Below are 21,296 nucleotides of genomic sequence, written 5' to 3'. Positions count from 1 at the left end.
TTAATTACCAGGCCATAAAAATTCAATAATCAGGAGGCAGAGCGGCCGCAGGCCCAGAGGTAGCAGAGCCAACGTAACAGGAATGGAAGGCATTAATCTTTTCAAATTAGTTTTTTAATCTGACGGGGATATATGGTGACATGGCTCCCTCCTCGCCCGCTTCCCCCCCCCCCCCACACACACACACACATACACACACACTTCCAACCGCTCCCGCCTGAAGCCAGGTTGGGAGAGGAAGGCTATGGTGTGAACTGGGGACCCCAGAGGCACCCGGATCCCCAGATCTGGGAGAGAGGGCTCCAGCTAAGGCCAGGCACCTTGTGCTGCATGCTGCCGGCTGAGGTCCTGTGGGGACAGGACCACCCGTTCCCACTATGTGCGTCCCGAAGAAGCACTGATAAAGACGGTAGAATTTAGGAGAGAAAGCAGCTGGACCGTGAGCTTGGAGAGGTGACCGGTTCAGGGCTTCCCTTTCCTTCTCCGGAAAATGGGAAACAATAATACCCTGCCGCAAGGGACGCTGGGTGTGCTCAGTAAGGGCTTCCCCCGCCCCTGTTTTTACCGCTGGCCGCTGAGTGGGACCACCAGGACATCACTCAGAAGGCATGCAATTCGTGCCCGTTGTGTGCTCAGCCCTAAGGAACTGCCTCTTCCTCGATCCTCACCTGGAGAGCATGGCTCAAACTTAGAAACATTTTTCCAGGGCCAAACCGGATGTCGAGAGTCAGTGGAGACAAAGAGCTTGTCCTGGAGGCGGGTTCCAGGAGCAGCTGGGAGAGCTCACCACACACCTAGAGAAAGCAGGTTTCTCCTCTGTCCAGCTGCGCCCGCCCGGGGCAGACGCCCATAGGTCAAGAAGCCAATCTACCCTGATTGTGAATGGAGGCGGCGCTCTCTAGCCCCGGAGCCCTGCCTGCCCTTACCTCCTGCGGCCAGTACTCCAGCCTCTCACTCAGCTCTAGTCCTGGCTGGGGACTCCTCCTGCCCAGCTTGCCTGCCTTCTGAGGGTCTCAGGACCTGGCCAGTGTTGTTAAGAACCAGGCTTCCGGCCGGGCGGTGGTGGCGCACGCCTTTAATCCCAGCACTTGGGAGGCAGAGCCAGGCGGATCTCTGTGAGTTCGATGGAGGCCAGCCTGGGCTACGGAGCGAGATCCAGGAAAGGTGCAAAACTACACAGCGAAACCCTGTCTCGAAAAACAGAAAGAAAGAGAGAGAGAGAGAGAGAGAGAGAGAGAGACAGAGAGAGAGAGAGAGAGAGAGAGAGACAGAGAGAGAGACAGAGAGAGAGACAGAGAGAGAGAGAGAGAGAGAGAGAGAGAGAGAGAGAGAGAGAGAGAGAGAGAGAGAGAGAGAGAGAGAGAGAGAGGGAGAGAGAAAAGAAAAAGAAAGAGGCTTCCAAGGCAACCACCTCGGGCCCTGCGGATTGCAACTCTTAAAAATAGATAGCTCAGATAAACCGGGCGGTGGTGGCGCACGCCTTTAATCCCAGCACTCTGGAGGCAGAGCCAGGCGGATCTCTGAGTTCGAGGCCAGCCTGGGCTACAGAGTGAGATCCAGGACAGGCTCCAAAGCTACACAGAGAAACCCTGTCTCAGGAAAAAACAGAAATTAGCTCGGATAGCCCGTAAGGCCTGTGCCTGTCTTTTCGTTCGGAACTCTGTCAGGTGCTGTGCGCAGTGAGGACTAGTAAGGACTTCACCCTATAGAAAGGGGGATAGGAAGAGTGGGGTTGCCTACCAGTTGTGCCTGATCGGTTGTCTCCGAGCCACAAACCATGGCCGCCTTTCCCTTCCACCAGAGTTCAGCATACAGTAGGTATTCAATTACCGCCTAGGGAATACCAGCCTAGTAGAATAGCCCTGCAAGGGGAACTCAGCTGCCGCCTGCTAAGATGCCCTCTCTAGCCAATGACCATAACAGCAGCTGCCACTATTGAACACCTACTGTGTGCGAGAAATCTGGTGCCTTTCGTGGTAAGACTGTGACCCTTCTTTACAAAAAGGAAACTCGGAAAGACGGACAGGCACAAAATGCTACACCCAGCATCCCAGCTGCTAAGGATACTGTCTCGGAACCCACTAACTAGGTGCCCCAGGGCTCCTGAAGCCCTGTCTGTCTCCTGTCTTCGGTTCCTTCAACTTGGGCACCTCTCCAGGAAGCGCCCCTTGTGTCTCTCTGAACACTTCCATTGGCCACACACTCATTTTACCTCCCCACCCCCAACCCCCCGACCCCGCTCCCCATGCTCACAGATGCCTTGGGGGCCTCAACGAGAGCAGCCAGGAGGAGCAGGTCACACTGCAGACACAGCAAGAGCCCCGGTTACAAGGGCTTGCTCCCCGGCCCGAAGCAGTTCCACATGCGGCCACCGGGTGGCGCGCGGTTCTCTCGGCCTGACATTTGCAATACGGCGATGTGTCACCAGATGGTGCCCGAGGCCGCGGCTATGCCGGCCAGGGCCTGGACAAGGTGGAGCCCAGTCGCTAGTCCCAGTCCCATCCCCTCTACTCCAGCACACGTGACCATCGCCACCGCCTGCTACCAGCACCATGGCTCAGCCACTGCCTCGGCTGTCTGTCCCCGCCGCGCTGGCCCTGGGCTCGGCCGCGCTGGGCGCCGCCTTCGCCACTGGTCTCTTGCTGGGTGAGCTGCGACGGCCCCGGGAAAGGGAGGGCGCGGAGCAGAGCCCGAGAACCCTGTTAGAACCCCAGGCCCTGATCCGGCACCCTCTCCCCGGCAGGGAGACGGTGGCCTCCGTGGGGGTCCAGGCGACAACAGAGCCTGCTGCCCCCTGCGGACAGTCCCCTGTGGCAGTATCTGCTGAGCCGCTCCATGCGGGAGCACCCGGCGCTGCGAAGCCTGCGACTGGTCAGTAGGACTGGGGGCGAGAACAGGTTCCTCACTTCCCAGCGTGGTGGATCTCACGTGGCTCTGCGACCTTGGGCTGGGCCGAGGCCCTCTGGGTTTCCGGGTTCCCTGCAACCTGTCCCCCTCTAGGCCACGCCTGCCACCGCGCCCCTGCAGGATTCAAAACCTGTGCTGGGGGGCCGGTGATTGGCAGGAACCGTACCACCCTCTCCCCATACACAGCTGACCCTGGAGCAGCCGCAGGGGGATTCCATGATGACATGTGAGCAGGCCCAGCTTCTGGCCAACCTGGCCCGGCTCATCAAGGCCAAGAAAGCGCTGGACCTGGGTAGGGGCGCACAGCCACAGTCGCTGGGGTCCCCGAGTGTCGGGGCCACCCCGCACCCGGGACTGAGCCAGTGGGTGTCCCGTTCCACAGGTACTTTCACTGGCTACTCCGCCCTGGCGCTAGCCCTGGCGCTTCCCGAGGCTGGCCGCGTGGTGACCTGCGAGGTGGACACGGAACCCCCGGAGCTGGGGCGGCCCCTGTGGAAGCAGGTGAGAGTCCCGCGCCTGCGGCTGCGCGCGCTCGGCCTCGGGGGCGTGCCGGTCTGACCGGCCTCCTTCCGCAGGCCGAAGTGGAGCAGAAGATCGACCTTCGGCTGCAGCCGGCCCTGCAGACTTTGGGTGAGCACCGGCGTGGGAGGGGCCCTGCCTGCACTGTCCAACCTGGGGGACCAAGCTGGCGACCCTGAACCTTGGGCAGGGCCTTCCTGCCCCCGGGACCGCCGCTCAGCGGCACCTGCCCTCTGTCCCCGCAAGATGAGCTCCTAGCGGCGGGCGAGGCCGGAACCTTCGACGTAGCGGTGGTGGACGCTGACAAGGAGAACTGTGCCGCCTACTACGAGCGCTGTCTGCAGCTGCTTCGCCCCGGAGGCGTGCTCGCCGTGCTCAGAGTAAGGACTAGCGAAGGCTAGACGGCTCCCTCGCCCGGTTCTGTCCCGCGGTGGTCTCGGCTCCTCCCACCCCCAAACCCCGCCCAGAGCACCGTAGGCCCCGCCCCTCCTGCCCCCCTCCCGATGGCCCGCCCCTCCCTCCACAGGTCCTATGGCGCGGAGAGGTGCTGCAGCCCAAGCCCAGGGACAAGGCTGTGGAGTGCGTTAGGAACCTGAACGAGCGCATCCTCCGGGACGCCAGGGTCTACATCAGCCTCCTGCCCCTGGGGGACGGGCTCTCCTTGGCCTTCAAGATCTAAGGAGAACCCCGGCCAGTGACCCTTGTTTTAAACCTGACAATAAAAGGACTGGGACACACGACCTTCTGAGCATCCATATTTGGTTCATTAGGTGGTTCCCTACAGGAACACAGACAGCTTTTCCAGTAAAGTATCTCCCTGGCACCAAGGCTTGTGGCCCTATCTGACAGGGTAGTTTTAATAAGCTGTTGCAGCTGTATGCATTGAGTAGACTCCCAACCGGCTATGGGGGCTAGATGGAAGGGAGGGCCTTATCTATCTCCTGGGGTCTGACAAGACAGAGGTCCTGCAAGAGAGCAACCTAGTCATAGGCTGCTGGTGGTCTACCCACATTTCCCCAGGGCTGTTGCCTCCCCACCATTACCTGGGCAATGAAAGCCCTCTGTAGTGGGTAGCTGGTCCAGCTTTGACCTGGAAGTACTACCCCTAGTGAGGCTTCCGGGACTGTCATGCCTACCTATGACCTGCCCCTGAGGTGTGGCTGAGACAGGAGCCCTTAAGACCCAGAGGGCTCTCTTGGTTCCTGGTGATCCTGGATGCTGCTGGATGGTAGACCAAGCAGAGTTCTCCAGAGATCACCGCTGGACTGCACTTCACCTCTCCTGCATCCTGTAACATATCCCTTTACTTGTTGTAAGTTACCCCAAAATAAACCTCCCTTTTAACTACGTGGAATTGCCTTAATAACTCCATTAGCACTCACCAGGGACCATCAACTGAGAACCAACCATCTTGGCCTAGACCTGAAGACCTAAGGGTGGGTCGAATTTCTGTCTGCTGTCTCCACCCAAGTCCTGTGGGAGGGAACTGATGTCCAAGGTGTAAAGCAGACTTGACAGTAGGCAGCATTCAAGGCACCTCAAGATCTTGAGTCTTTTCTAGCATTGTCCTTTGGGGGGCAGTGGAAGAAGCCAGCCTCTGACTGGGTCTCTGCTCCTCACAATCCTCCAGCTGCTCTAGAATGAGGGCACTTTCTGGGACGGCACAGGTTTGCCGCCTGTGGGTTAAGGCCCCCGGGTGACACACATCTAGAGCCCACTCCAAGTGCAGCTTCATGAGCTGAGTCTCCAAGCCCCACAGCCCTGCACCTCGTGTTCTCCACAACCCTCAAGAACTAGCTGCGCCCCCCCCCCCCCAAGTCACAAGTGCATACTCCAGTGCCCACGGGAGACCTGGTCCAGTCTGCTCTAAGAAGTACCCACATGTGTACACACACTCATCCACAGCACTGTCAGATGAACTCCAAACTGCAGCATGGAATGTAGCTGAGGGGCACCGGCCACCGAGGGGGCTGAGGACAGCTTAGGTCGGCAAGCACTACTTTCACATTAGTCTGGATACCTTTCATAGTTCCTTCTCACCAATCAACGGATCCAGACTCAAATTTCAACCTGTTACCTTCCACGGTGATAGTGCCTAGAGACAGAACCTTTCAGGGAATCGGTCTTCTGATTCATATGGTGCCCCCCTTGCCAATCCCTTAGGGCAAACAGTGGGGCCAGAAGACACCTTTGTGTCCCTCAGCTCCTCCACACGTCAAGGTGAAGTTCTATCATCTAACTCTTAACCTAGAGGTTCTTTCTTCTTCACGTGCCGCATTTCTGTGTATGAGGAAGTCCCACGCACTCCATTCTCTTAGCTCTCCTCCAAAGCTTCCGACTCAACTTGGGTCCCTTAATCCAGAAGTGTGCCCCTTGTCTCCCTTCTCTCATCCATGACTTCCCCTCCCACCTTCGATATCCTCTCCCGGGGAAGCTTGTGCTGTTCTACTCTTCCACCTGGAATCACTGGGTATGCAGATAATCCCCAGGTGCTGGCTAAGGGGTACCCACTCACTCCTCTCTGCACCCCATCACCGCCGCTCCTCTGCCCAGCCATACCTATCTAGGACCTCCTCCACTTCCTGTAGCTGTGGCTCCGAAGGGTACGGCATGCCTGTTTAACCATTCAGCACCGCCGCTGCATCATCCGTGGGGTTAACAGTGACTCACTGTAAATTTACACAAACTTAGAAAATGAAGAGTATTAAAGTATGTATCCTCTGATTTTATTGTAGTCTCAAAGGTCTCGAGGAATTATGCTAAGGACACAGGAATTTAGCTGCACAGATTAAGGTAAAGAGCAAACTGCTCACCAGAAAGTATTAACCAAGGTTTAGCCCCTGGCTGGCCAATCTGTAACTGCACATACGTGGAGTCATTAGTTATGTACACTTGTTTTATTCATAATTTGTCATGTTTGGGATTACCAAAGTAATTCTAATGATGGTTGACTATAACACAAAAAAATCTCTTCCCTCATCTTAAAACATCCACTGATCCATTCAGTACAATGGTCAATGTTAAAGGAACAGAAAACAAACATGCAGACCATAGCCCGGTTTTCATAAACGTCTATTTCATCATTGGTGGGCAGCACATTAACATTAAATACATTTAAATAATGTGGAGGCGCCGCACAACGGCAGCCCTGACAACTAGGGAACCATCCAACTAGAACCCAGCCAACAGGAAACTGTCTAAATATTCAAAATACAGCTCTTGTTTAATCATCCTTTGATTTCATCACCTTCTGGGGGAAGGGGGAGCCTGCTGGTCACATGGAAATATATTAAGGCCAAATCTTCTGATAATCCGTTCCCAGAGGTTTCTTTCAACTGGATTAAGCCTCCAGTTCCAAGGCAAGCCCGAGTTTGTGGCCTCCAGCATTAAAGCTCTTCCCGTCTACCAGAGCAGACAGCGTAAGCTTCACACCTGTGAACAGAGCAAACCCCATGAGGGCCTGACAACCATGATGGGCCCACTGGTACTTCTCAGTCTGCAATAACCATACTAATCCCGGCCAGCAGAGGGCACTGGATGAACCGTGACACTAGGAACTAGGGAAATGTACATCTTAGACAGAAAAAGGTTAGTAGTAAGTTCAAAGCGTTCGAAGCCATAATCATGGTCACTATACTACCCAGACTAGACACCCCTGGAAAGACCAGATTGTAAGTGAACCCTAAAGGGAAGCCTCTGAGGACAAGTAGGAAGCACACATCAGGCAGGTAAATGATGCTAACGTAAGAAGGGTGCTGAGTATGTGAGCAGTAACTGGCCCTTTCGTGTTGTTCACTTTCACTTTTCTTTAAGTTTTAGGTGTGGGAAGTGGGGTCCCCGCTAGGAAAGTTGGGCTGCCAGTACTTCAGGACCTTGTTGGTCAACTGCTCTAAGTGCTCCAGAGCTCATTAGAAATACAGAGCTCTCCACCTCAGATCTACTGACTGGCAGTGTGCATATGACTCAGAGGGGCTCTGGAATCCCCAACCTGAAGGGACCGCAGAGACAGACCAGCCAACGCACCAGGTGAACTCTGGTCCAAGACACCATTTAGACAGCAGTGGGGAGTGAGGGCTGTGCGTACTCAGGACAGCCCTCCTCACTCGACAGAGCAAGGGTCGTGAGCTGCAACTTCCCAGAAAAGGACTGTCAACCCCACGACAGGCTTGAAAGGGTCACAAAATAATACACTAAAAAAGTTTTTTAAATACTGTAAAAATGGGGCTGGAAAGATGACTCTGCAGTCAAGAACACCGAGTGCTCTTCTCAGGTCCTGGGTTCAATTCCCAGCTCCCATGTGGTGGCTCCAAGCCGTCTGTATCTACAGCCCCATGGGATCCACTGCCCTCCCTCTCTAGTGTGCAGACACAGAAGTAGACAAAACACCCACACACTTAAATGACCCTTTTTTAAAAGGGGAAGAGGGCTGTAAAAACAATCCTACTTTATCAACAATACTCACCAGGCCTCAGAGTCTGAGTATAGCCCACTCCAATTAAACTAGAGTTGTTGACCTTTGCCTAGAAAGAGAGAAACATTTCTGAAGGGAGATAAAGCTCTTGGGTATTCCCCATCATGGAACTATAGAGCCCAGGAATTTAACTCAATGGGATACTACAATTTAATAAATATCATGTATTGAGCAAACACCAAGTGCCACTTAAAAATAATCAGACATTAGCTCAAAATCAAATTGTCATAGGGCCCAATAACACTCTTTTACACCCCTTTGGACATGTACAAAGACCCCATAATTATCCACACAGCATAAAAACCACTCAAAAGTTACTTTTGTTGAGTCTAAGCTAAGCCCAAAAGCGAATTAATATGTGGCTGATGCTGCCTCCCAGACCCTCTAGAGGGAGAGCCATCTTTGTGATGTGAGTGAGGAGGGATTTATAAACTCAAGGCTTAGACCACACATCACTACCTCCGGGGTTCCTCCTCAAATCTCCACAGCTTCACTCCTTCCTCCCACTCTTACTTACCTCTAAGCTGCTGGGTTTGGGCTGTAACCAGTCGGGGCCTAACAAGGCTCCACTGGGGCATGGTTTATCATCCTCATATGCCCTGACAATTTGGGATTTAGGTCACGGACCTTCAAGGGCTGACAGGAAGGCTGGAAAGCAGCAGCTTCTTCTTCTAGCACCAGTCTCCACTACCCCAGCTAACATCCTCACTAAGCCACCTAGATGCTAGCAGCTGTCCAAACTTCTTACACTGCATTCTAATGTTGTTACCCACAAATGTGTTGGTGGGCCACATTTATAGCAATACAGGACACACGCACGCAGCCTGCAGGCCACAGGACAAATATGCCTGCAATTTACCCTCTACTCCAGAGCCTAGACAGACAACTGGGCTCTTCAGTGTCCTGGGGGCCACAGCATAAAGCTAACATCTGGCTGTGAGCACACCGATTTGTAATGATTCAGTGACTCTATTCTTACAATACATAGACATCAATACACAATCTATCTTGACTATGCTTCTGGCAGCTGCTCCACGGTGCAGCTCTACTTGGATGGGAACTGCTGTCTGTTTCCTCAATGACACCTAGGTCCCAGGTCACCTTTTCCCATGGAGACTAGCAGCTGAAAGGTCTGCCTACCACTGGCATACAATCTGTTCGAGTGCCACAAGCACATCTCAAGAGAACAACAGTGTACTCAACTGAGTGCTTCACTAGCACATCAGAGAAGCAGCGAGCCATAAATCTATCACTGACTTCGAAAAGGGAGAAGCATTCGGGTATTTTTCTTCACTTTACACTATTTTTGACATTGTGTTATCATAAAGCAAAGACGGGCTGAACACACCTGCTTATGGTATCGAAACAGTCCTTGAGGATCAGGGGTACTTTATGTAACAAAAGTAACTCTCCTGGACTGTTTGAACTTCCTGTCATCCCCAGTACATACAGTACAGACAGTCCCTGACACACAGTAACAGCTGCTGCTCTGCCAGGAATGGAAGCCAATCCCCTGCCCCTCACAGCACACATTCTTCTACCCCTAGAGACATAAACTCCAAGACCAAAGACATACACAGGAGAACGAGCCGAAAATCAGACAAGAGTGTCCAACCATCTCGCTCTGCCCTTAAAAGAGGGGTGAGCAGGTCCCTGAGGTGCAGGCTTCAGGAACAGTCCCAGTAAGATGTTCTGCTCACTTAGACAGGATTCAAATGAAGACACTGGGTCCAGTCCTGGCTTCACTCCCCATACCACTCCCCCAACAGTAATATGAAATCCTTCTCTTGCCAACCCCGTCTCTTCACCTGTAAAAATGCTTAGACCAGTGACCTCCCAGACCAAATCTGAAGATACTTCATAAACCATAAAAAGATGACATCAAAGAGAGTACTATTATTATTCCCCAACCCAAGTACAAACCACCCAAGACTCCAGACACGGGTCACTTGGAGCTTCGGCAGGCTTGGGGGCTCAGGGGTCTTAGCGATACTAATTCAGCAGCTCTCAAGTGAAGTGAACCTCTATGATTGTCATAGTTACTTTTCTACTGATGTGATGAGACACCAAGACCAAGGTGACTTCTAAAAGAGAGCCTTTAATTCAGGACTCCTGGTCTCAGAGGGCGAGGCCATGGCCGTCCCCGTGGGAAGCAGGGCAGCAGGCAGGAAGGCATGATGCTGAGCTCACACCTGCCCCACAAGCACGAGGCAAAGAGCTCCCTGGGAATGAATGACTGGGCTCCGAAGCCTCAAAACCTGCCCCAAGTGACACACCTTCTCCCACAAGGCCACACCTCCTCATCTGTCCCACCAACTGGGGACCAAGCACTCAAACAGATTAGCACATGGGGGCCATTCTCATCCAATCACCAGTGATCTAGCTTGAATGGCAACCCTCTAGCAGCACAACTTCCACAGGAAAAGCAGCATTCATTCTAATGTCAGTCCATGTGTGAATGTGGACTGTGAGTCTCAGGCAAGCTTCCACACTACCCAGTAGTCCGAGAGTCACTCCCACCAGAACCCCCCTCTAGGCTGCACAAGTACTCACAGAAATGGAGGCAGTGGAGTCCAACTGGTATTTAGCTGCAATCCCAAATCGAGTGCAGTTGGTGCCTGATGTCCACGCAAGGTTTACTGAAGTGTCAAAATCCTCACATACTTTCTGATAAATTGATCCTCCAAATTCTGTCCCATTATTGCTATAAGATATTTTGAATTAGAATCTAGAATAGACAATGTAACCACTTCTAAGCCACAGGGTAGTACTGTAGCATTACTGTTAGTATAAGCCACTACTAGAACTGAGCGGGCAGCAGAGTGGTAGAATCCTTGCCTAGTACGCAAGAGCTGGTCCTTAAAGTTCTAACCAAAACTTCAAAGTCCTTTCTGGTTTGGTTGAGACAATGCGAGTCTACTCTGTAACACAGGCTACACTCAAATTCATGGCAATCCTTCTGCCTCAGCCTCGTGTTTTTAATGATTTATTTCTATTTTATATACATTGATGTTCTGCCTGCATATATGTCTGTGTAAGGGTGTCAGATACCCTGGAACTGGAGTTACAGGCAGTTGTGAGCTGTCATGTAGGTTCTTAGAATCGAACCTGGAAGAGCAGCCAGTGCTCTTAACTGCTGAGTCATCTCTCCAGGACAGCCTCAGTTTTTAAATACAGAGTCTCTCTATGTATTCCTAGCTGTCCTGAAACTTACAATGTAGACCAGGCTGGCTTCAAACTTAGAGATCCTTCTGCCTCCGTCTCCTGAGCACTGGGATTAAGGTGTGTAAAACACACACTCGCACACACAATGAGCAGAGGGGTTAGGATCAATGACAGAATGTTGCCTATCCTAGACGCATCCCTGGATTCCACTTCCAGCAGCACCACATACAAACACATGCACACACACAAGAGGACACCACAACATAAACAAAGATTATAAAATAGGTAGTGAGTTTCAGGTCAGGCAGGCTGTTGCAAGGTATGTCACTGTGATTGGTTTAATAAAAAGCTAAACAGCTAAGCAGGAGGCATATCAGAACTTCTGGACAGACAGAGCTCTGGGAAGAAGAAAGGGGGAATCACCAGACACAGAGGAAGCAGGACATGCAGGAGAAGAGGTAAGAGCCATGAGTGATGTGGCAGCCTAGTCTGCATGAATAGAAATGGGTTAATTTAAGTTATAAGAGCTAGTCAGAAACAAGCCTAAACTAAGGCCAAGCTTTCATATTAGTAAGAAGTCTTTGTGTCATTATTGGAAAGCTGGCTAGCGAGACAGAGAAAGATTCTTTACAGGGGGCTGCAAAAGAGAGAGTTTTTAAAAAAAATTGTACTTAGGACCAAAGAGAGAGATTGCTTATTGGGTCTTAAGGTCCTTGCTACCAAGCCTGAGTACCTGAGTTTGATCCCTGAGACAATCAGTTTTCCAGTTAACATTCACATGTGCCATAACATAACAAATAAAAAAAAAAAAAAACCTAAAAAACTTTAAGATTATGTGTCTCGTTGGTAGGATTATGAGAAATGTTTTTCTTTTGTGCTTCTGTTATTTCCCAATATACTGATTTGTCATGGAAAAAGTTAAATCCCTTTCTATGTAATCTAACTTGAGCTGGGTATGAAACACCTTTTTTTTTTTTTTGGTTTTTCCGAGACAGAGTTTCTCTAGGTAGTTTTGGTGCCTGTCCTGGACTTGCTCTGTAGACCAGGTTGGCCTTGAACTCAGAGATCCACCTGGCTCTGCCTCCCGGGTGCTGGGATTAAAGGCATGCGCCATCACTGCCATTTTTTTTTTAATTTTTGAGAAAGGAGCTCACTATGTAGTTCTGGCCAGCCTAGAACTCACCATTGCCCCAATCTCAGAAAGATACAGCTGCCTCTGCCTCCCAATGCTAGGATTAAAGGTGTGAGGCATTGGCTGGAGTGATGGCTCAGAGGTTAAGAGCACCAACTTCTCTTCCAGAGGTCCTGAGTTCAATTCCCAGCACCCACATGGTGGCTCACAACCATCTGTAATGAGATCTGGCACCCTCCTCTGTATACATAATAAATAAATCTTTTTAAAAAAAAAAGTGTGAGGCACCACACAACCTGCCAAGCACCATGATCTAACATGCTAAGATAATCCTATCAAACCAGGACCCCACAACCCCTAGGTCATCATGTCAGAGAAAGCACTGGTAGCAGTCTGACAAATTCTAACACCCCACCCATCACCAAAGACACAGAGCAGCATCTCAAGTCTCAAAGATGATGTGAGCATGCACTCTCAGTGTCTATACTATATGCTTCTGAGGAGCATCCAGAACTACCTCATGTCAGATATTCTTTAAATGAAGAACAGATCCAAAGAAACGACATTACACAGCACCCTGAGAGCTCTAAAGAAATACTTACACATTAGTATGTAGCTGGAAGTCCCCAGTCCTGTAGCCCACTGCAAAGTTACTCCTTGTCAGCTTTGACTTGGCACTGTCAAAGGTCATCTGGTACCCAGCAAGCCAGCCCTCGTAACCAAAGACAGCTGAGCCATGGATGGCAGGTCCAGCAAAATCAAAGTCAACATCACAGCCAAGGTTTATACACTCCCTCTTGTAAGCAGACTTGATTTTACCACTTTTCTTTCTGAAAGGAAGGAGAGACTGATTTGAAACTAAGGCCAGTGACAAAGATTTATACATGGTGGACATCAAAGATTTAAACAAACTTCAGTGTGACAATTTTAGGGCTTAAAAACACCCAAATAAACTAAACAAAGCCACATGGGGTGACGGACTGCCCCATCATAGACAAGTGCTTTGTCAAACTGACAGTCACAAAACTAAGAAATGAGTAGCACCACCACAGTGAAGAGGAGGTGTTTCTGAAGCAAGCCAACAGTGGCAAGCAGTGGTCAACAGCAGGCCGTCACCGCTGCAGTGAGCAGCCAAGAATGCTTCGAGTTCAGTGCATGCGGAAATCAGCACTTACCCTGTGTTCGGTGAAAAGGTAGTATCAAATGTCAGCTTCAAACCTTGACAGATCTGTATTTTAGGAGAAAAAGAATTTATGAGGATTTAGGTCCAGCTTTCTTTCCTTTGTGAAATTCAAAAATGACAGAAAAGCAAGTTTGTGAAACACTACCTGGTCTTCAATTGCAATCTCTGTCCCCAGAGTGTTATCGGTGTTCCATTTCTCTGTGAAAGTCAGACCATACTCACACCACTTGTATTTGGTCTCCAAGGTCCCACTGACTTTACCAGTGTCCGTATTAGATGAACCAGATGTTGAAAATTCCTAACAAGACAACAAACAACTCATGAGCCTTCTCCTAAGCCTGGAATAATGCACTGCCTAACTTACTCAACACACTTAACTTTATACCGTACTACTTCCTAAGCAAACACAACAGTGACAATTAGCCTGGCCAACTGATGCCACTAGAATGTCACCTTACATTTCTAACTAATCAATAAAGATGGCTCACTGGGTATAAAGGCTTACTGCCAAACCTGATGACCTAACTTCCATGTCTAAAGCTCACGCAGTAGGAAAAGTCAGTCCCATAAATTGTCCCCTAACCTCCACACTCACCCCGTGACACGTGTGCCTGCACGCACACATAATCCACACACAAAACGTGAAAATTTCTAAACATGGAAATTTCAAACTCAATAATCCCAATACTCAAGTTTTCTTTTTCCCTTTTTAAAGAATTGTTTTTAATTTGCATATATGTATGTGAACATTAAGTGCAGATGCCATGAAGGTCAGGAGTCTGATTTCCCTGAAACTGAAGTTACAGGTGGTTGGGAGCCATCACGTGGGTACTTGGATAGGAACTAGGGCCCTCTTCAAGAGCAGCACTCACTCTTAAATGCTGAGCCATCTCTCCAGTCCCTGTTTTCTGAAATGAGCCTTTGCTAGGTTTCAGGCCTTTCCAAACAACTTACATATCTTCTTTTTGCTGTTTCTTGTTGTTGTTGATCTGGCTGTCCTGGAACTGGCTTTGTAGACCAGGCTATCCTAATCTGCCAGCCTCTGTCTCCCTAGTGCTGGGATTAAAGGTGTACACCACCACACCCAACTCACCCTATTTTCATGGGGCTGGGAAGATGGCTAAGTAGTAAAGAACACGTGTTGTTCTAGCAGAGGACCCAAGTTTGATTCCTAGCACCCAAGGCAGCTAACAGTCTGTAAACTCCAGACCAGCATATCCACCACCCTCTTCTGGCCTCTGTGGGTACTGCACACACATGGTGCAGATACACATGCAGGCAAAAACACACACACACACACACACACAAAATAAAAATAAGCCTTTTAAAAGTGGATTGGGGAGCTTCTTGATTTTTATCATACATCATATAAACTGTGTATGTTGGCAGCAAAAAATACAGGGATTATTAATTTGAAGTACTATAAAAAGCTTGGCCTTAGAACTAGAAAAATAGCCAGTGAGTAAACACACTCTGTGAGAACCCAAATTCGGTTCCCAGCATCCACACGGCAACTCACAACCAGGCACCAGGACACAAAGACATACAGGCAAACACTCATACATGTAAAATAAAAACATTTTTAATTAAAAATAAATCTTTTAAAAAGTTTTAATCATGGGTTTGTATAGAACACAATCCCTTGTGGCATACCAAGTGAAAGAAAGGGGAACTCTGAGGAAGGAAGCTGTATCTTAGAATTTTCTAGATGCCCCAGGTGTCTGTTTTTTACCAAGGACGGCATGTGAAATATGCCAAGATAAAATGTAAGCTTTAAGCAGCCTGTCAGAGTTCTGACTCACAGTTTCTGTATCAGTGTCTACACTACAGTCACTGGAAAGCTATGCCTAAAGTTGAATGATCTCAAGTTTATCAGAAATTGCGATACCTGTGGAGTTAAGAAACAGACACTGCCAGGAGGTGGTGGCGCATGTCTTTAATTCCAGTACTCAGGAGGAAGACACAGGCAGATCTCTGAGCTCCAGGCCAGCCTGGGCTACACACGCGCACATACACACACAAACTCGAAAAACAAACATTAATAAAATAAAAAGATCAAAATCACCAGGCGGTGGTGGCACACGCCTTTAATCCCAGCACTCGGGAAGCAGAGGCAGGTGGATCTCTATGAGTTCCAGGCCAGCCTGGTCTACAAAGAGAGTTCCAGGAAAGGCGCAAAGCTACACAGAGAAATCCTGTCTCCAAAAACAAAACAAAAAAAAAAGATCAAAATCCTTAGGTCTCTATGCATGTCCTAAAACTAGACACTTTCATTAACAGAAATTATCTCAATGCTTAACATTCAGTCTCCTAAAATGCACTAGGTTAGGTTATATTAAGAAATAACATTTGATATGAAGTCATGAGTCCTGGTTATCTGGGTTGAGGTGTCATTTGCTCACTAAGTAACCCTGAGGAACACAGTTAACTTGTGGAGACCTGTATTCTCAACTGTAACAGCACAGCTTCCTGTGAGGTAATTCAGAGCTGCCGGAGAAAGCTCTGTAGCTCTGCATGCACAAACAATAGGATGACATTAAATACACAGGAAGCATTTTCTTCCAACAAATAGTTTAAATGGGAACTGTATATGGGCAGCAGTTTTTAATCCTGCAAGACAATGATTAACGACCCAAGCTCCACCACCATGCATCAGTCCCTGAGATCAAGGGCCAGCCTAATGTATGCCAACGAATGCTCAGGAAACAAGGTCAGCATCAGCCTGTGGGCCGAATCGGGCAGATTCAACCAACACTAAAGCAATTCATTCCCCTACCATGAACTTATCTTCCACATTTTGGGTAGCCTGAGCATCTCTGAAGTTCAAGAAAGAAAGGAGCCTTAGTAGAATTTAACTCAGTAGGTTTGTATACTACAGCACCAATACTATTCAATTTTACTCAGAAAGTATAAACAAAACATACCCTCTTTGATCCAATGCCTATAGATTCTTCAAAATCTTTTTTTTTTTAAAGATTTATTTATTTATTATGTACACAGTGTTCTGCCTGCATGTATCCCTGCAGGTCAGAAGAAGGCGCCAGATCTCATTACAGATGGTTGTGAGCCTCCATGTGGTTGCTGAGAGTTGAACTCAGGACCTTTGGAAGAGCAAGCAGTGCTCTTAACCTCTGAGCCATCTCTCCAGCCCCGATTCTTCAAAATCTTAAACTTACTTCCATATAACTTTCCCTAACCCTGTTACAATAAACTTTTCCTTTCCAACAAGAATTTTAGCTTATAAATCTAGTGCTTGATACAATTCTCCAATTATCCTCAGCTTGTCTTTACAACTAGAAAGGAGTTTTGTTTGTTTTGAGGCACTGGCCCTCATACACAGCCAGTAATCCCCCTACACACACACCCCATCCTCATTTTGAACGTAAGCTTTCTAAGGACAAGGACGGTGTGTTTATTTTAGGGTAACATGCATGCACAAACATACGTAAAACCCGGTAGGCTGAAAACACAGATGAGTAGTAGAGATGCAAGGTTCAATATCCAGCAGCAGTGGGAAATAGTAACAATCAGCTAACTAACTATAACCTCTCAGCCCAGCCAAGTCAGTCACTCAACCGTTACCAAATAGTTAAACTTCTCTGTAAACCAAGGAAACCACAGGACAGGACAAATATAAGACCTCCTAAGTGCAACAGGTCTAAGCATTAAGAAATCCCACCAGGAACAACTTTAATAAATTCCAGTTATATGCAGAACAGCATGCATTTATCACAGTGCCCAATAATGATAGTTTAGAACGTACACAATACACCCACCTCCAAATCGCAAAACAAAAACTTTTAGAGAAAGAAAAAAAGCATACAATATTTTACTTTATCCCTTTTTTAACAGCTGGGAAGGATCAACACACAAGTGATACTCAAGACAAGATAGACATATGTAGACATCTCTATGGATGACTGTTAGAATATAGCCATTATATTAAATGATCAGTGTGGTCAACCAAACAAGTTCCTATTAAGGCCAGAACTCTGACAGGTATTAAGATTCTGGGTTATCATGTCTTCAGTCTCAGCACTCAGGAGGCAGAAACAGGCGGATCTCTGTGAGTTCAAGGCCAGCCTGGTCTACAGAGCAAGTTCCAGGACAGGCTCCAAAGCTACACAGAGAAACCCTGTCTTGAAAAAAACCAAAGAGTCTGGGTTACAAGCCTCTGGCCTTCAAGCTTGTAATCTACCCGAACAGTCCCAAATAACCAAAGTTTTTCCCAACTTCTTTGTGCAATCATAGTAACACATATATACACAGGAAAATAATAAAACTACATGAAAATCAAAAATCATACCCAAAGCCAATAAATCAGATTACACATAAACCACTCAAAACAAATTAACCTCTGCCTTTTAAAGGCAAAACAGCTGTAGACATTTACAGGGTAAGAAATGAAAAGATTGATGAGAATTTATTAGTCACTTACCACACCACTGCATGACTTCGTTTTCACATCCAGCTTTACCAACCCAAAACCTTCAGAAAAACAGAGCGCAAACATGAGTGTTCTGCCATGTATACCCATTATTCACGTTACATTTAAAATAATTCCATCTCCAAAATTTATCCTGCTGCACTTATGAGGTCTTATATGTGTCCTCATTTGAACTCGGGGCCTTGCATCTCTACTACTAATCTTTATTTTCAACCTACTGGGTTTTACATGTTTGTGCAGGGGAACAAAAATGTACTGTCCTACAGTACCTGAAGAACACTTCAAAAGCAGTCAGTTCTACTGAGGCTAATGACTGCAGATGCCCAGAGTGCTGGCAGGGAACTGGCTCCACCTTGTGACACACCCTTTTCAAGCCATTTTTAAATGTTAGATTAGAAAATCACTCCCCACCCGGTGGCGGCGGTGGTGGTGGTGGTGGTGGCGCAAGCCTTTAGTCCCGGCACTCAGGAGGCAGAGTCTGCAGATCTCTGTGACTTCGAGGCCAGCCTGGTCTACAGAGTGAGTTCCAGGACAGCCAGGGCTACACGAGAACTCTGTCTAAAAAAAAAACAAACCAACAAACAAACAATAACAAAAGAACAAAAAAAGTACAAGCTTTTCCCTTAAAAGGTTAGAATTCATAAATTGCGACCTGAAGAAAAGCTGAGAAACTGGGGTGCAGTATAGCAGTCTAACATAAAATGCATCTGGCAGAAGAATTAATCCAGCAGGATATTCAGTCTGGAAAAGCAAGTCAATTTCCTGAAAGGATCCAAGCACACATTTTCTCTTTTAAGCTAAAATGAAAAGAAAAGTCCTTACCAAATCCTTTGTTGAAAATATCTCTGGCAGCTTTGCCAAGGTCAGCATAGCATGGAGGGATACACATTGCTAGTGAAAAGAAACATTCTACAGTTAATATGACTGGACTCTGACCTACTACTAATATTTACATTCAAGACCAATGGCTTTTGATGGCACTACAACTACTCTAAATAGCCATCCGTAACAGTTTACTTCTAAGTGGCTATGTGGTAATATAAACTTGGGACGGTTCTACCAGTTTGTTTTTATAGAGTTGGGGGGAAGCCTATCTTTCCTAAACTTATTATCTACAGCCTCACAACACTACTACAAGTGTACCCACACTAGCCAGAATTCATGGGAACTGACTGATTTAACTGAGATTAAAAATCAAAATTTAAGATTAGGCATTTTCCCCTAGCAAATCCTTTGGTATGTCTTCCAAGAACAAAATCAACACACGGGCAAGGAAACAGAAACTTAACTCTGGGAACTGACATCTAGAGACAGGGGGGGTAAAATACAACCATTTATGTTTCAGTCAAGTGTCTACAGCAACTAAATATCAAATGGCACTTTAAACACATTAATAGGCTCCCAAGTACTCCGCCAATGCAGTGAGGCGTAAGGGCAAGGAATCTGAGCTCCCACTACACCTCATTCATTCTAAAGAGCACCTCCACACCCTTAGGAACACGTGTAATGACCTTGTAGTGCACTCCCATCTCTGCAGACTGAGGGAGACCTACTTCCTCTTTGCAAAGTGACGGATCGAATTCTCCAGGGCGGAATTCAACAACTAGTACTTTTTGTTTTGCTTCCGGATGTGTCAATGACACATTCAAAAGCAGAGGGTGGGTCCGGCCAAGGACCAACGCCCCGGGCGCGAGCCCCCTATCTGCAACCCAACAGCCCAGCACCGCGTTGGTCAGCAGCGTGGGCAGTAAGCTTTAGTGGCCCACGCCAAGGGGCAAGACTTTCCAAGTCCTTGCAGGCATGTAGATCGCGATGGGACGAGCTATGGTTTTCCAAAGAGGGACACAGCAGCCCCACCAGCAGACATGTCTATGGGTCTACTTACGCCTTGGGCATGTCGGTACACAACAGTCCGCCATAGCGAAGCCGCGGGGAAAAGGTGATCTGCAGGAGGGACAAGAAGTGCGGTCAGGGGGACGGTCAAAGGGCCCACCGGGGATCTCGGACAGAAGAGCAGAGAGCCGGGGGCCCGTGCGGCCATCTTAGGGGAGCAGGGCTGCCCCGAGTCCGCTCAGGCTGCCGGCCCGGCCTAGACCCCGGGTTCAGCAAGGGGCGGAGAACGTAGTACCTGCGGGTGTCCCGAGGGGCGTTGCCGCCGCCGCCGCCGCTCCGCTACGCCGAGGCCGCTCCGCTATCTGGAGATTGCGCTGCAGCCACCGCGGCTGGAGGGCGAAGTGAAGGAGACACCGTTGCGCCCCGCCGCAAGCCTGGCCTCCCCCAGCCAGGACCCCGCCGCTGGCCGCCCGGGCTGTCCGGCTGCGCCTGTCCTTGGCCGCGCCGCCCCCCCGCCCACTCCCACCTGCTCCGGAGGGGCCACGCGGGTCCGAGGGCACGGTGATCGCCCCGGGCTGAGCTGTCTCGGACCGTCCGACGGGGAAGGGGCGCGGAAGAGCTGGCGGGCCACGGGTCAGGCAATGGACCGGGCAGCCCGAGAGGCGAGGGCCGGGGAACGGCGGAGGCGGCGCAACGGCACCCTCGCGGCCGGGGTGGGAGAGGCCTCGCGCGTCACGGCGGGGCGGGGCGGGGCGACATCGCCCCGCAGGGTCACGTGCACCCCCCTCCGCCTCCGGGTGTCCCAGGCAGGAAGAGTGCACGGCAGTCGCTTCCCTTACAGGGACTTAAGGCCCCGGGAGGAGGAAGTGGGGCGCGCTGCGCCATCCATCCGCAGCCTGCGTGCCCATCTTCACATCCGTTCACCGCCCACTGCAGTGTCATCCTCTGGGGAGGCTGGGCTCCAGCGGGACAAACTTGAGCCGGTCTCAGTGGGCTCTGCAACTGAAGAGCCTCAGGGTTGCGCTCCTGCGGCCTCCTTCCCACGCATGCATGGGATGGCTTCCCGAAGCACGTGCAGAGAAGCCCTGCTCTAGCAGGGAGATAAGCTTCCCCTGGTTGCCAGGCCCGCAGAGATGATAGGGGAGGAACTGTAGGGTCCGTGTCGACCAGTCATTAGAATGCTGCTCTCAACTTCTCTACATGTGCAAGAAGTGTGAGGGAGCAGCCCGTCCTGGTTCTTGGGGAGCAGGGAGATTGCCGTCACTTTGAGGCTAAGCTGCAATATGAGGCAAATGGGGAAAAAAAGAAATGTACAAGCTAAGAAAGATAGAAACAGGGCCTTGGGAGCGGGCTCAGTGGGTAAGAACTCTTGCTGTGCAAGCAAGAGGACCTGCACTCGGATCCCTAGCCCCCACATTAAAAGCCAGTAGTAGCCCCAGAAGAAGCAACAAGAGCGTCACTGGGGCTCTCTGCCAACCTGGCCAGCAAACAGCATGCTTTTTAAGTTCAGTGACAGATTCTGGCTCCAGGGAGTAAAGGGAAGGGCAAGAGACTACCCGAAGTCCTCTCGTCTCCTCAGGCATAACTGTGCATACCTGTACGTATACACACCACCCATACAGATTAGAAATGAAGACAG

The 21,296-nt window shown here is 49.5% G+C and overlaps 2 protein-coding genes across 3 annotated transcripts; one reads left to right on the top strand and one right to left on the bottom strand.

The window, feature by feature from the left end:
* The first annotated feature begins 2,423 nt into the window (after positions 1–2,423).
* On the top strand, positions 2,424–4,773 carry Comtd1 (catechol-O-methyltransferase domain containing 1). Its single transcript, XM_052733585.1, has 7 exons — positions 2,424–2,646; positions 2,744–2,871; positions 3,094–3,199; positions 3,290–3,408; positions 3,483–3,537; positions 3,673–3,806; positions 3,953–4,773. Exons 1-7 carry the CDS (start codon positions 2,553–2,555, stop codon positions 4,103–4,105), a joined length of 789 nt encoding a protein of 262 aa, XP_052589545.1. The 5' UTR covers positions 2,424–2,552; the 3' UTR covers positions 4,106–4,773.
* Positions 4,774–6,130: 1,357 nt separating this feature from the next.
* Vdac2 (voltage dependent anion channel 2) lies at positions 6,131–20,351 on the bottom strand. 2 transcript variants are annotated; one of them, XM_052733584.1, is made up of 11 exons: positions 20,184–20,351; positions 19,953–20,046; positions 19,710–19,768; positions 18,647–18,715; positions 17,816–17,865; positions 13,523–13,675; positions 13,370–13,422; positions 12,797–13,024; positions 10,451–10,601; positions 7,889–7,946; positions 6,131–6,858 (listed from the first exon to the last, which is right to left on the bottom strand). In XM_052733584.1, the coding sequence occupies exons 3-11, from the start codon at positions 19,741–19,743 to the stop codon at positions 6,767–6,769; spliced, it is 888 nt and encodes a 295-aa protein (XP_052589544.1). In that variant the 5' UTR covers positions 19,744–19,768; positions 19,953–20,046; positions 20,184–20,351; the 3' UTR covers positions 6,131–6,766. The 2 variants fall into 2 exon arrangements, with proteins under 2 accessions (XP_052589544.1, XP_052589543.1); XM_052733583.1 differs by lacking the exon at positions 20,184–20,351 and having other exon boundaries at positions 19,953–20,122.
* Positions 20,352–21,296: the final 945 nt, after the last annotated feature.

This window comes from Peromyscus californicus, unplaced genomic scaffold (genome assembly GCF_007827085.1).
Source record: "Peromyscus californicus insignis strain IS unplaced genomic scaffold, ASM782708v3 Scaffold_12__1_contigs__length_115047231, whole genome shotgun sequence".
NCBI classification, from domain to species: domain Eukaryota; kingdom Metazoa; phylum Chordata; class Mammalia; order Rodentia; family Cricetidae; genus Peromyscus; species Peromyscus californicus.
This window is presented reverse-complemented; position numbering and strand designations above follow the sequence as displayed.